The 15,833-nt window shown below is 34.9% G+C and overlaps 1 protein-coding gene across 1 annotated transcript; it reads left to right on the forward strand.

Moving 5' to 3' along the window:
- The first annotated feature begins 10,527 nt into the window (after positions 1-10,527).
- Positions 10,528-14,915, forward strand: LOC126840667 (uncharacterized). The gene is made up of 2 exons (XM_050576556.1): positions 10,528-11,445; positions 12,984-14,915. Exons 1-2 carry the CDS (start codon positions 10,977-10,979, stop codon positions 13,103-13,105), a joined length of 591 nt encoding a protein of 196 aa, XP_050432513.1. The 5' UTR covers positions 10,528-10,976; the 3' UTR covers positions 13,106-14,915.
- The last annotated feature ends 918 nt before the right edge of the window (positions 14,916-15,833 follow it).

Here is a 15,833-nt window from a genome sequence, read left to right on the forward strand (position 1 = left end):
TTGTACACAACGACAACATTGTAGTTGTTCAGAAAACATCGGAACACGCGCACAACCCCGTCAAGGCATGTATATAATATTTTGATAACATAATTTAAAATTTGTTGAAAAATATAAAACGATATAGTATGCGAAAATGTATAATCGATTTGGTTTAAAAAATATTATTGTTTGCACTACAACAGCGGTACACCTTGAAGACGGTCGAATAATATATGAGCGTATGTCTTGTTTATCACATCCATTAGTTTAACACTCGCGTTAGTAAACATTTTTCTATTAATTGCATGTTTGATTTACACTTCGCATCACGAGTCCAACGTACAAGCGGTACTCGTTTCTAAATATACATTTTTGCAAACCTATTATATCAATAACACAGTTGCACATTTTGAATTAGTTTAAATGTTGTAATCAATTTTTATTCAACGCAAAAAAAAAAATGGATAAAAACATAATTTTCGAGTGATTTATACAAAATAATATCGACCAATTGCAAAATCTGGTGATGCCGACCTCCTTCGACCTTCCCGCACGTATAATGTGTACATTTACCTATTATTTTCATCTGTGTGACGTGGGTTAAGTGCATAACGCTATTACGTATAAGATCAACAACTGCCAACGCCCAACAGTGTTTTGAGCGCCAAGTCGTTGCGCTACTATTCTGTCGGGACGGATTTCGCCCATTAATAATAATAATAAGAATATATATTTCAATAGCCGTTAACAAACGAGTAGTAAATAAACAAAAAAAAAGAAACCAAGCTGGCCGTTTTAACGACGACCGCGCCACTTGACACTGCCAGATTTCCCCTCGCGTTCAAAATCCAAAATACCCCAGCAGTCGGGGGGTTTTTAATTATTATTTTCGAAACCGGCCATGTGTTCGGTCTACGACCGCACTTGAGACGCACGTCAAGCACTAACACACAGACCAGAAGGACACACAAATACACATTTTCAATCCGCGTTTAATTAGTCGACTCACGCGGCGCTTCGGTCACACAACCACTACACCAGTGCCCACGTTTTCGACCACCGTCGAGTGTGTTTATATATAACACATATGAAAATATATGAATAATAATAATAAACTCCACAACACTTTGGAACGGTGTTCGCGTATCGTAAGGGCTTGCGCAATGTTTATCAGCCACCTCGCTCCCCAGCGACACAATGACTGGTAATAACTCTGTCTCGGTTCTCCCCGTATTTTGTCAATTGCCCGGCTACACAATATGCACAATAAAAGAATATATAAATATAAATCTGCAACGCTGACCCTCGCCCAGCTAGGCTTGTAGTTCATTAACGGCAATTCAAAAAATTAACCCTAAACACAAATTCCGAACCGCGTACGGGACACGTTTTCGAAGGTAATTAGACACGGTCTCCGCAGCAGCCCTTTTGTACGAGCACCTGCGAGTGTTTATGTTGTTTAGGTATACCTACATACATTATTATTATGTAATATTGTACCTACTATCTGTACACGGTATTAATAGTATACACCCCTCGAGCCCGATGCGCGTTCAAAGATCATTGTGCTCGAACAATCCGCGCTCGGACATCGGGCTCGCGACCTCTCATAATAATAATAATAATAATAATAATGGCGACTATGAACAATAAAAAAAATATATATATAGGTAGTGATAAATGAATAATAATTGCGTCGGTTTTTTTGAATAACTCAATTAAGAGCTTTATGCCTTAACAACAACAACATCAACAATATCGCGTGGCGATGAATAATTGATTAACGCGCTTTAATATACAATATAAAGATGCATGCATGCGGTTTATTTGTGTCGTACAGATGCACATTGATTTTTAATGTTGTCTATCAGTTTTTATATACGTTTGTATGTATAATAATTAATATACAGGACGATTCGCCAACTACCAGCTAGGATTTAGGAACAGATTGTTTATGAGACTATTATAGGACTATAATGTTTAAAAACTTCTGACACCGAGTGATCTTATTTTGTCAGCAATAATTTAATTTGTATGTTCATCCAGAGAACATAATTTGGAGTAGAATCATAACACCTTAACCGAACTTATTGGTTTCGCCACTGAATGTTAGGAATATTTGAATATCTCACCATCAGTTAGGTTCGGTTTTGAGTAGAGTGGTAGGGGTACACAAACGTTCCCATTTTGACCAAAATGAAAAATTTGTTGACAAAGGAATGTTTTAACATTGTTAAGTAATTATAATATAAGTATAATATACGTTTAACTCTCCATAAATATACAAATTAAGATGTCATATAATCAACAAGTTTCCTACCAGTTTTAAGTATAACTAATCTACTTCGAGATAAATATAGTGAAAAAAAGACAAGGGCTGCAATTTAAGGGAATTAAATAATAAATATATTGTAATTGAAAAACTATACCTATAATATAACCAGTTAGATAATATTTTGTTTGCATAATATTTTTTCAAACTAATACTTTTTTGTATCACCATTATGTCAAAAAGCCTTTGGGTACTTAGGAATTGTTTGACTCAATGCGAATCACACCGTATGAAACAATTATATCATTATGCATCGATATTGCTGGTCGTTGCATTTGTTTATCTACAATTCACTTTTGTAATGTTATTATAATTATTATGATATTTTCATTATTATTTATTATTGCGCATGTTATTGAAAAGTGGGTTACACGTAGTAACTCAAAATTATCTATTCGTATTAAAAAAAAAAAATGTAAAAATCCTTGGTATGAATAAAACCTTTTCAATAATTATAATATTGTTTTTTTATTTAAAACAGAATGAATAAATATATAGTTTTGCTATACTCAGTACTCACGCGTGTGACACAACGTAATAAAAATAAATAATAATAATACAATAATGCATTATTAAATGTTAACGGGTTAAATAAAACATAATTTACGGATTACTGGTTTTACGGTTTGAAGTGCGTCCGGGTGCCATTCAATATTTATGTTCATACAAAATGTTTTTACGTTTCAAAGGTATTAAATCATGTATATATAATATTGTAGTTAAATAGCGTTAGAAATAAACCGTTTAAGTGCCGTCGGATATCACGGTTATCACGGTGGGCACTCATTATGTCGCCCTGAGGGCATACATTATTATTACTTCAACAAAACTGCATGCGCCCCGCCGGCACAACCGAAAGATAGGCGTTGTGTTGTGAAAGGTTTGACAAAGCGACACTTGAATAAAAAAGTACAAGTACTAACGTGTGACCACCGTGGGAATGTATAAGACATTTATTACACTCATTAAAATATCGTGCATTAACCGTCATGTACTGCTCAATCAAAACCGTAACGCGCTGAAAATTCGTGACCATACGTTTGTACGTGCTGTTGAATTTTGTACACACAATTACTACATTAAAACCGTGTCCTTCGTTCAAAGCCTGGCTTTAGGGTAGGCACTTGCTGGGAATTTCAACGACCAATTACTTACCTAGTCGGATCCAACAATGTGGCTCGTATTATATTATTATTATTATTATGTACACATAAAGTCTCAGGAAATTCCCTAAGCTATCCGGCGACTAATCTGTACACAAGATACCCATCTTCTCGGTTCGTTAAATGCACGTTACTGCTTATTATAAATATGTACTTATAAAAGTCCTTAGATTTTTCACTCGGCAGACAGTAAAAACAATGTAGACCGAGTACTGATAACATTTTTCATTATAGTTTAACACATAAGAAACATAATTATTTTTTACCTTGAAAAAATCTGCTAACAAGTTACAGGTTGTTGCGGGAAAACATTGACTTTGGAAGCCGTTTAAGCTGTATCTAAAGTTAAAATTTGTTAGACTTTTGTTATTTTATTTTCCTTTAGACTTTTCCAACGTTTGAGACCATCCAAAGCATGAACCGTCTACCCATATTTTTTTTGACCGTCGGTAATAATTGTACAGAGGATCCAATTGAGCGGGTTCGGATACGGTTGTAAAAAAAACCTTTATATATAGTAAATATAATTCTGTATATGCCTTTCAGCGATTTCTCAAAAATTTGAAACTGTTGAACATGTTTAAAAAATATTTAAATACACACAAATTGGGATAACTAATCTGTACCTATTTTTATTAAAAATATTATGATGTCTTTTTTTTACCCATGGGTTTTATATAGCGGCTTTTGTACGAACACAAGTTTTTCTACTAGGAAAAACACCCAAATGCATTGTTGTCGCCTAAACCAAAATTGTATTAATCAAACGGGTTACGAAAACGTGACCCAAACAGACGGTCGAAAAAGGAAAATGGTCAACATTACACAAGCGCGGTATCCTATGACCTATCTCTAATCTCTCCCAAGATACCGTGGATGTGTGAATGTACAAAAAATGATCAAATTAAACTTTTGCAACCGATACTGCCAGGGCCATCTTTACCCTAAGGGTACATTCATCTTTACGCTTTTTTTGGTTTTCTTAAAGGGAGCGCCTACATAGCTAAAGACGGCCCTGGATACTGCCGTATTGAAGGTAAAAATATTTGTATTTATCGGGTACAACAAAATCGCGAATAGGTATTATTACTAGTGTCAACGTACTTTGGTGGTTAGGAGACGTGCGTTAGGACTACCGAACGCCTGTTATAGGCAAATAGCGAAACCGGATTTCCTGTCCGGCAGACCGGAGGATTGTATTTTGAGTTTTTAAAAAACGAATGCACACAATCGTCCGTACGCTTCAATCGCAGCAACAGATGGGCTTGGCCGTTCATCGATTCGGATGAGGAATTACTGTTACCAACCATAAAGTTCGACGTTGTGTGTATATGTAACAATATTATGCAGTGTTCTGTAAAAAAAACAAACTACAAAAAATCACAAAACGATTGTATTATACTGTCTGGGAAAATAAAATAGGAAACACCGACTGCGGCCGCCGGACCGTGACTCATGTTTTTATGCATGAGAGATATAATGTGAGAAAAAAAAGGGAAAACACGGATTTTTTAATTATTATGAGGGCGCGTTGTGGTCGTTAAATGTATATATATATATAATTATTTGTAATTTTTTTAACGCTTCCTGTCCGGCAGGTAAATCGGTCGCACCGAGATTGAACAACGTGTACGGTGTATCTAATAATACCTGTACAGGTATTTTGTATACGTTTAACTTTATAAATGAGTTCAGTGTCAAATGAGTTCCTTATATGTAGACAAACAACGGGTCGATAAATATCAGTCTAATAAATATTAAACTTTCTGGCTGTTCGCTTAATTATCAATTAAGTATTATAACACGTCCGTAATGACTGCCATCGTGTAATAATATTGTAATAATGTATTGTACTACATTATGATTTATCAGTGTTTTGTTAAGTCGTTTACGACACTACAACCGCGTACGCACACCATACAAGGTTAACAATTGATTACATAACTACTGCAATATTTTTCACTGAGATTATTTTTAAAATTGGGTCAAAACACAACGAAACCAATATACTTTGATGGAAAACATAACGCAGCTAACTGAATCGTATATTGTCAGTTTATCAAAGATTCAACGAGGCCGTCTCTTTAGTTAGGATCACGAACTTGATGTAGATTCCGGAGCGCTGTTCGATGTTGGGATCGATCAAAACAATAACAAAATAGTAGTTTTTGTTTAAATGAACCATTAAAAATGTAAATTTTAAATGTATTATAACCTTCGTTCTTAATAAAGCTATAGCTATAATTCGCAAATTAAAAAACAAAACACATGTATATTGTATAGTGTGTTATTATAAAATTACTATAAACATTACTAAAAATTAAAACTAAATAGGCAATAAATGGTTTGACTCTCCTGTTTTTGGATTTCATAGTAGTTGAACCGCTGTGGAATATATAAATGCTAGTACAATAGCGTATAGTTTATTGTTACATTAAGGTTGTCTATTTAAAGTATTTAAGTATCTATAGTATATCTTTATTTTATGTTACTATTAATAAAATCACTTAAAACCTAATTTAATCTTTTTTTTTTGTTGGTTTACAGCTTTGTATTAAACGATTTCCAGCTTACTTTTCTTCTTAGTATATTTTACTCTCTCCATGATTTCTGTCTCTTCATTTTTTAAAGTAAAAATACCTAATATAAAATGAAAAAAATATATGACTTTTTGGAGGGAATATTTCTTGTTTATTTAAATCTTTTGTAAAAAATAAGTTATCTGTTTAAAAAAAAATACAAACGAAATTTGTTCAACAATAAATATTATTTAAGATACTGATTATATTACAAAACGGATATGTCATTGGCGATTCTCTTCAAAATGTCAACATCATTTAATTTCTTATTAGGTGTTTTTTTTTTAAACCATCATAGATCGAGTATAGCGCAATCGTTGTTTTGAAAAAAAAATTAAAATAGTGAAGAATGTTGTTAATGGGTATTATGTGATAGTCTAATAAAAATAACTAGCAATAAAGAATCGTATATACTGTAATAATAAATGTACATAACAGTCAATACTAATGACTTTAATTTAAGATTTTTCGAAAATGTCTAATTCCTTAATACAAGGGTTTTCTAATTGTGCCTCGCAGTGCCCTAGGAATAGATGCATACAACTATTTCTTGTTAATTTAAATTTTACAATAATAATATTCCTGATGGTATTCATGTCAGCCAACCGAGAACAGAGTCACTGCAGCTGAATTCAGCCCATATAGAGCACCGCTAAGAAGTCTGGGAACCCTTGCCTTAATTAATGGGTGACATAACGTCCTTTTAATTGAGTTGTTACAATTCTAAAATCATGCAGATTATTAAAGGAAAAGACATTTAGTTTCTTTGTATTGTAGAATTATATATTTTTTTTTAAGTATAATACGCACAGTATGATTCTAATTGGCCCTAATCAAGTCCTCGGGCTCCAAGCCTTCCGGAGATTCATATGAAATCACTACAGTCGGTCGCGATGGATTCCTGGATGTCGTCCGTGGCCAGAACGGTCCATTGCAACTGTCCTCCGTCGACGGGCACGCCAGAAATAAAATCGAAACACCATCGTTGCCTTTCGAGGCGGAGCACTTCAAGTTCAGCCTTTTTTGCAACCAAAAGAGCGTCGTGGCCGTCTTCGCGTTGTCGGTCGAAAACCAGACCTCTCCTGGCCGTAACCGCTTTGACCAGCATCGGTTGATTTATTGGTATACTACAAGTGCACGATACTAAGAATACTGCGTATATGTATATTACATGTAGGTTTTTGGAATTGTACGGTGTATTCGCTGAAGAATTGCATCGCCCACAGCTGATACGGCGGTAGAAGGAGGAGAGTCCATTGCGCCCACCGTCGACCGTCGCGACTCGCGATACCAAATTAGGATAAGTCCACAAAGGTGCGGAGTTTGCAGTAGGCGGCAAACTACCTATTATAATATAAGCGCGTAGGCGAACCTTTGCCAGACACGTTTGGTTTAATCTCTCGGTCGTGTCTTCTTCTTTGGGATAAATGAATATAAAAAAAAAAAAGTACCAGACGTCCGGATCAAAGCACGTATATATACACGTGATGATACATATGATATATTGTAATGTACTAAAAAAGGTTGTATCAAATATCATCGCTCGCGGTAATCCTTTTTTGTAAACGAATAGAACCCAAATCGTGACCGCTGGGGTGGTCTACGTTGAATACCGTTTAATTGGAATCCTTCGTCGAGCTTACAATGTATAATATTATTCTCATATAGGGTACACCGATTTCACCTAACACGACCGGCCACGGGGACGGGTGTAATTATTTTCCCTTTTCACTTGCCCCATCGTCGCCGTAAGTCATCCGTAGAAATCCTTGGCTGCTTCCTCTCGGTGACCGTCCACGCAAAGCCGACTTCTCCCTCGGTCCTGCCCCGTCCGTCTAAGACAACGACCCGTAAGTACAATACCTTCCGAACGAATTAACACGCGTCCAACGCTGATCCCTGTACCGTGTCGTGATTTGCATTTATTCATTTTTTTTTTTTTTTACCGTCTTTGCAATAATTCTATTAAATAATAATAATAAAAATATTATCGTCATCGCGTAGTCGCCTGTATACAAAACGCACGCGTCACCGTTATTATTGTTTGAGGTCACGTTACCGATTGTTTACACCCGTGTAAAAGCGCGGCACTATTGTTGGAAAATGTTTACATGTAATAAAATATGCAATAACTCTCTCTCTTATCTTAACGACTATCGTTTTCGCGTAAAGGAGCATCTATAACGAATCGCTAGTCGATGACGGCGAGCGCGTGCGCCATTGCCGGATCCAATGAGGTTTTGTTTCCTATTTTTGTACGCGAAACGTTTCCTATTTATATCCAGTTGGTCGAAAAATTGTAATCGCCAGAATAATTAATCCTTTATGAATTTTTTTCAGATGATTTTCGAACCCCTGGCAACGTTGAAACGACCACTCCTCGACAACCTGGCGAGAATGCCATTTGACCTAAGCAAAGACCCCATTACAAGTCATGGACCCACTATGACATGCATGATGGAGTATGTGGTAGACAGTGGCCCAGACGGGAGGGCAAGGTACAAGTGTCTTACTTTTCGTCTTCTCCCCAACACGCCACGTCTTTGGGTACGAACTCTTATATCGACGTGTCCAACGAAGAAGGACGTCTCGATTTTTATCATTTTTCGGTTTATTAAATATTAAAATGGCATTTAATTTGTTTTATCTCCCATAGAGACGATTTGTTACCCCTGACCTCCAAAGAGGTTACAGGGTACTGTAATTGAAATGTATTTTTTGGTTGAGTGCCCCCTTGGATATTTAAAATGACACTTACACTGCTGTCTAGAGGTAGGACTTTACAAATTAACCCTTCAATGCCTAATTGTTTTAATTTTATAATATATATAATTTTTCTATATAGATTAAATCATCAGGAATTTTGAAAAATAAGTAAAAAAGTACCTGTACAACTAAAGAAAATTACGTTTATAACATCCGATTGATAGCAATGTCTTTAATATCTGTAGGGCACCACATAAATTAAATATATTTATTTAAAATAAAATTATATAATAAACATGTTGCATTTTTGCTGTAGTTGGAACTGAAGATATTAAATTCTTACAAAATACGTTATAAATATATATGAATTATCTCGGTTAAGATTTACAATTTGTAGACATAAATACATAACGTATCTAAATTAAAAATATTTTCTGATAAAGTTTTCAAAAAATCAAAATTTAATAAGGAGACTTAATAATAATCATTTTTTAACATCTTCGCTTTTTCTTTTGTCTTGTTTTTAAACACATTTGTTTATGTATTGTTTCTATTATAACATATTATATATTATATTCGTATGGCATTTTTTTGAATATTTCCAAGACCTTAAAATAGTACTAACTAGAATCTATTGATAAAAAGGTTAAATATAAAACCCTAAAAGAAAACAAAACACATAAAGTCAATGAAGGAGGTTTAAGTTGTTCGTAATTTGTAATTTGTTTGTTATCAACAAGTTTTTCGCAGGGTTTGGTATATTAAAACATGTATCCTTTCCTCAATGATTTGTTATAGCATTGTAATTTCTTAAACTATAAGTGGGAGAATTCTGAGAGTATTGAAATTAAAATGGAGCTCATGTCTCACCTTAAAACAGTTTTGACCCGCTTCTGATACCTAGACGAAATTTGATTTGCCTTTATCGAAACGTTTTTAAACAAATGGCCTTATTATTATTTTGGGGTTTATTTTAATTGGCACGCTTACGCCCTTCCCCTCTACTGACCATTAGGGTTTTGTGAAATTTTAGTACCTTTGACATAATACAAATAAAAAAAAATGTATATATTTTTTGGAATAGGCTGCTCCCCTGAATGCAGAACTCGTTAAAGCTGCTGCTGCAATAGTAATTAGTAATTCGAGCGAAACGTCGATTTGTTTCGATTGGACATAAATCGAAACAAAGAGAGAATATTATGCGGTTATTTGTACGTTATAAATGGTTATCGCACAAAACCGCGGGCTATGATGATTTTGATAACGTTACCGAAACGATAAAATAATAAGAGAGGGAAGAAACCTATATCTTGCACGGTGCGGCGGCCACATGGCTGTTGGAAATTTATTATTATTATTATTATTACAATATTCAGTTTTTTTGTTATTCGCTAGTACGATTATAATATTGTGTATTTATAATTTGTTTTTTCTATCATCGTTACTACAGTGAGTGTGTGTGTAGTGAGAGGTACGGCGATGACGACGGGGCATCGCATATAGTAGTAAGGCACGCACTCGCATGGACGCGACGGATAGGTAGACGGGTGGGAACGGCGGTGGAGTGTAAATCTTGCGCGCGCTCCGAAGCGCGTGGACGAACCGGTATTGTTGTTGCGGGTCGGAGCCGCGGCGGTGGGGGTTGCCCGATAGGACGGGCGAACGGTGGCGGTGGATGACGTGCCACCGTCCCTCCCCACCGCCGAACGCGCCGCCATCGTACGTGACCTCGGCGGTGACGCTCGCCTCCGTGTACGGACCGGAATATTCATTCTCTCTCCGTACGCCGTGTCACACGCAATCTCGACGTTCGCGCGCCCGCCCGGCGTCCATTTTGTGTGTTGAGTGTTTAATATTATATATTGTTTTTATTATTATTTGTCGGCGTTATTATCACCGTTGCAGTCTTTTTGTACCGACCGGTCAACAGTCGGCGTATGTGTACGTTATACCGTGGCGTTTATTATTTTTGTTAACTCGTTTGTTTTGTTTTTGCTAAAACACGGACTACCTACTACACCGGTTGTGTGTCGCGCGCGCGTGTGTGTGTGTAGGCTTACGAATATTATTATAGTACGTTATTATTAAACTGTGTGCGCGCGCTGTGCAGTGTGGTGTTCGTCGTACGACCGACATCGACCAAAGTACTCTGATCGCGCCATTATATTTAATTGTGTTATCGCTTCAACCCGTCTCGTCGACTAAACAACGACCATGACGGTTACGTGCGTGTCGTTGGCAGCCGAAGGAGGCGTCGTCGGCAGACGAGTGTTGATGGCAAAAACGGATTCGCTGAGCAACGTTGATAACAATAACGGACCGGCTACGGCCACAGCGGCGGCGACCGCCGCCGCGTCGGTTACGGGCAAGGCGTCTGTGCTGAGCGTGAAACGCGTGCTGTTCGGGCCGCCGGCCGATCGGTCGGAGACGCGGGCGTGGCTTGAGCGACAACTCCACTCGTCGACGGCGGCGAATTCGCGTTCCTGGAACTTCGATTTCGTCAACGAGCGGCCGATGCGCGACAGCCCGGCCGACCGTTACGCGTGGGAACGCGTCTGTCCACCGCTACTACAAACGGCCACTACTGCCGCCACCACTACGACCACCGCCGCCGCCGCGGCAGGCGATGACCAACAGACCAACGGCGGTTCTTGTAGCAGAAAACGACAATCTAAAGTCACAGGTGATTATTGTTTTATCGTATATTGTAGACAAATTTTAACACGGTTTTTTCTTTTTTGGGTAATATCGTTTGTTTTGCCCGAGGGCGATCCTCCATCGTTTTCCGTTCCCTCGCCTTTCCCTCCCCCCGGGCACGACAACGGACCCGGACAATAGACACCTGCGTTGATGAGGGAGAAAAGGGTGCAGTGAACCCTCCGTCGTTGGGTTAACGGACGACGAGGAGGGTGACCGCGGTGCCGCTACTGTGGGAAAAACGTAATAAAAGTCCATAACGTTCCGAGGGAGGGAGTCGTTTATGTATTTCATTTTTTTTTTATTCCTAATCTTTTTTTATTACTTCAAACCCTTTTTGAATTAAAATAAAGTGTCGCCCAAAGAAAATCTGTTGTTTATGTCCGCCCACCGATTGGTTTCAGTCGATAAAACGCAGAACCTTTGTTGCCGTCATCCAAGGGTGAGCGTTATCGTCATTTTTTGTTGTTTCCAAATGGCGTAAAAAAAAAAAAACTACTAATATGCATAAAAAATACGGTAGCATATAAGCGTGTGTACATAATAAATAAAAAATATATATACATAAATTTATATAGTATGTATACCGATTGCGAAATGGCGCGAAAACAATTAAAAAAAAAAAAAACGTCAAACGGAGAGTGAGTGAGAGACCTTGAATAATAATATTATATTATGTTTTAGCTGGTGTACGTTTTTATTATTATTTTTTCTAGAAATTGCGCGCATTTTTTTTAGGTTATGCAAATATCGATATTAAAATATGGTGTATGTGTGTGTGTGTGTTTTATGACGAAGACGCAAATAATATTATTTTTTATTTTTCCCTGCTCGACCCGCCGTATGAGTGAGAAAGAGACAGAGAAGTGTCACTGTATTTATCATACTCTAGACGTGTTGTATACACTACTATATTATATTATAATAAATATTAGGATCAGCCTGTAATAATAATAATAATAAGCTCGCCTCGCATATATGTACACACGTGTTCAGGAGACCGGTTTTTTTTCATTCTCCGACTTTATATCGTCCTACACATATATTGGTGGGGGTAAAACTACACAACTCTTGGGACACGAACTAAATTCATGATAATATTATTATAAAAATAATAAAAGAAAAAAGTGTATCGGCTAAAAAATAGGCGTGGCGGTCGTGTATTTATTATCATCCGAGCTATGAGATATCTGTATTCTTATTTTTATTTTTTATTCCATTCGAGTCTGTGTGTAATTTACGTTGTAAGGTCGCTGCCCCGTAATATATATATTTTTTTCAAGCATTAAAAAACGATTTTACCCCCCCTCCCCCACATCTTAATTGTTTTTAATATGTCACGAGTAGTAATAATATACACCTAAAACCCATCGCTTAACCTCTATACATTTGGCAATTAAACCCAGGTTTTTTGCGTACACCACAGATCAAACTGATAATTTTAGTTTGGGATATACTAAACAATTGCTGTATGAATTTAAAAAAATAAAAAACTTAAAACTAATTGTTTATGATTTTTTCCAGATTTCATGAGCAAAACTAAAAAACGACCATTGAGCGCTGTCGGATCGTCGTCAAATAAACTTGTTGACGAAGAGTTCACCCTGTCGGCGAGCAGCAAGAGAACACGTCGAACGGCTATCTAAATTTGGAAACGGACGCACAAGAGTAAATATGATAAAAAAATAACGCGAGTGCCCATTAAGTTTTTTTTTCTCATTTTCACCTCTAAATTTCAAGATCTCCCAAATAGATAGTCTTAACCTATATAATATTATCTTCTATACAGGGTTCTTCCTGAGTTAAACACTTTTATTGCATTATTTATGTGTGTATAAATTCTTTTTTTTCAACTCCCATCGTTATTGTACAGATGTTTTTAAATTTTAAAATTTTTTAAAAATTATGTATTTTTTTAAACAATTAATATTTATACTGTTTTGTTTTTTTTGATCTCCTTCACGAATATTGTTCGGTTTCCCATTTGCTTATTACGCGCAGTCCAATATTTTGTTGTTTTATGTGTCTTGACAAAAATGTTAACTAAGAAATCCCATCTTTTAGATGAATGTATTTTCTTCGTAAAAGAACAACAATAATAATAATTTAAAAATATATAGACATCATTTAACCGATATGTTAACTTCTCAGTTTGACGTCTTTTTGTTTAGTATTAGCTCTAGATTTTAATGTTAATGTGCAATTATACATTTAACTTTTAATTTTAGCTTGTTAGTTTAAATCTAAAAAAACAACATTTACAAGCCAAAATTGTATATGTAATAAATATATCTATAATATATATTATATATATAATGTAGCATGCATCATTCATAAACAGATTTAACAATGCTGTCATAAAACTTTTAACAATTTTTTTGAATTTGCAGTTATCATCATTACAGAAATAATAATAATACTTCATTTTCGAGAAGATCTCAGTTTTAAAGATAAAAATATCCAAAGATTCATTGGTCTCTATTACTAATTTTACAAACATCCAAAGATATATTTGTCAAATTTTTCAGTTCATGAATCAAAATTACAGACTGTTTCATAGTTTTTTAAATTTTAATTCTGTATTACTATATGATTAAAAAAATTTCAGAAGTGCCGTGTTAAAAACGACAGCTATGTATTTAATTTTAATTAAAAAAAAAAAAAATCATTCAAAGCGTATCATCACAAGGGAAAACAAGTTTAACTTAAAACAGATTTTTTATTATTCCAATATGGGACTGAAATGATCTCATTGTTATTAACTTTTTTTTTACACAAGGTTATTTTGAACAAAAAATTCACTTCTTGTTGTAAAATGTCTTGTATAGATTAATTGTTTTTTTTTTTGTTTATACATATTTTTAATACACATATATATATGTATACATGTATATTATATATATATATATAAAGAAAAAAAATCTAAAAGTTGTAAGCTCGCTCTCGGGTTGTCTTCGTTCTCTATTGTCAAAATTTGTTCTCTTGATAATTTACATTCAACCTGTGATGTATTATTCTGATCTCAACAGGAAAAAAAAATTGTTTTCGAAAGTATATATTTGAATGTAATACGTTTTATATTATTATAATTATTATGTAATATGTTTATTTATATATATATATATTGTAAGAGAAATGTAATTTTTACAATTTAGACCGGATAACAATTTTTTGTATTTTTTTTTTTAAATTATTATTTGGTTATTATTAAAAGGAAGTTAACATTTTGAAATTGTACATACAGTTTATATAGGAATCGTGTTGTTTTTTTTTAATTTGACAGTGTTTTTTTAGACATATAAATACCGTAGACATTAGACATATAATACAATTGTAGACTATTTGTCTTAAGTTAAATAAATGACATAAATATATATACATATTTATATATTGTATAAAAATAAAATAAATGTATTTGTATTTAAGAAATGAAATACTTATTTTGGATAAACAGAAAATATAGTATTTAAATATTTTATTTTTCATGTTAATATATATTTTTTTTCGATGAAAAGTGGTTTACCAAGTTTACATTTTTAATAAAAATATGTATATTACCATTAACACAAATGGTTTTATCTATTTTTCACGATTATTACCCTTTCTTGATTTGGCTTCTAGTAGTAATATGAAAAAAGGTTTGTTTTTTAAAAAATATTAAAACAAACGTCAATTATGTTTGCATCAAAGCTGCACCAAAAGGCACATTTTCATGATTATGCAATAGGTACAAAGGAACAAAGGTCGTACAAAGGAAAGACCTGTTACTGGTAAGACGATTTGAATCACTTGTGTTGGAGTCGCAATGATTTCCTACTAAGCTCAAAAAGAGTCGTGATCTTTAGAACCGTGTATTACTTATTATTAAGGAGATATGTCTGAATCATTTTTTAAAGTGTTTCTGTTGAAAAATGATATTTTTGGCGATTTATAAATAACACGAATAAACCAAAAACCGTTTTAAGAAAACTGGCATCGAAAGGGTGTTCGATAACCTAACTTAAATTCTGGCGGTTGACGTGTGTGTCTGTACGTTTAGGGCTCGGCCAGTTGCAGGTAAGAAAATGTAATTTAGGTTAGAGGCGTCTCGAGTCTAGACTAGTGCGAGAAGTTTTATCACTTCGGATGCCTTTGCAGATGGAAATAAGGATATTACTGAATTTTAGCGTCAATATGATACCAATTGGGTTACCCTTGGAAATTATCAATGAGACTAGATATAATACAGACGGATCTGTAGTTTTTGCAAGATAAGATAAAACCCCCATGTAGATTAAAGAAGTTACAAATGTATTAGGGCTGAGTAAATTTATTACAAACAGTGTTGTGGTGTTCTTTTGCTAAGTTCAAAACTAGTTACAGAATTAATGTAGT

This window comes from Adelges cooleyi, unplaced genomic scaffold (genome assembly GCF_023614345.1).
Source record: "Adelges cooleyi isolate 19-005CV unplaced genomic scaffold, UGA_ACOO_1.1 ACOO_flye_CR_arks_rails_tigmint_CR_PRNA_108, whole genome shotgun sequence".
Taxonomy (NCBI): domain Eukaryota; kingdom Metazoa; phylum Arthropoda; class Insecta; order Hemiptera; family Adelgidae; genus Adelges; species Adelges cooleyi.

What these genes read in the sequence shown, in the direction of transcription:
- LOC126840667 (XM_050576556.1), top strand. Translation starts at nt 10,977, where the DNA reads ATGACGGTTACGTGCGTGTCGTTGGCAGCCGAAGGAGGCGTCGTCGGC. An exon ending in ACGACAATCTAAAGTCACAG is followed by an intron (nt 11,446 to 12,983) that starts GTGATTATTGTT and finishes GATTTTTTCCAG; the next exon opens with ATTTCATGAGCAAAACTAAA.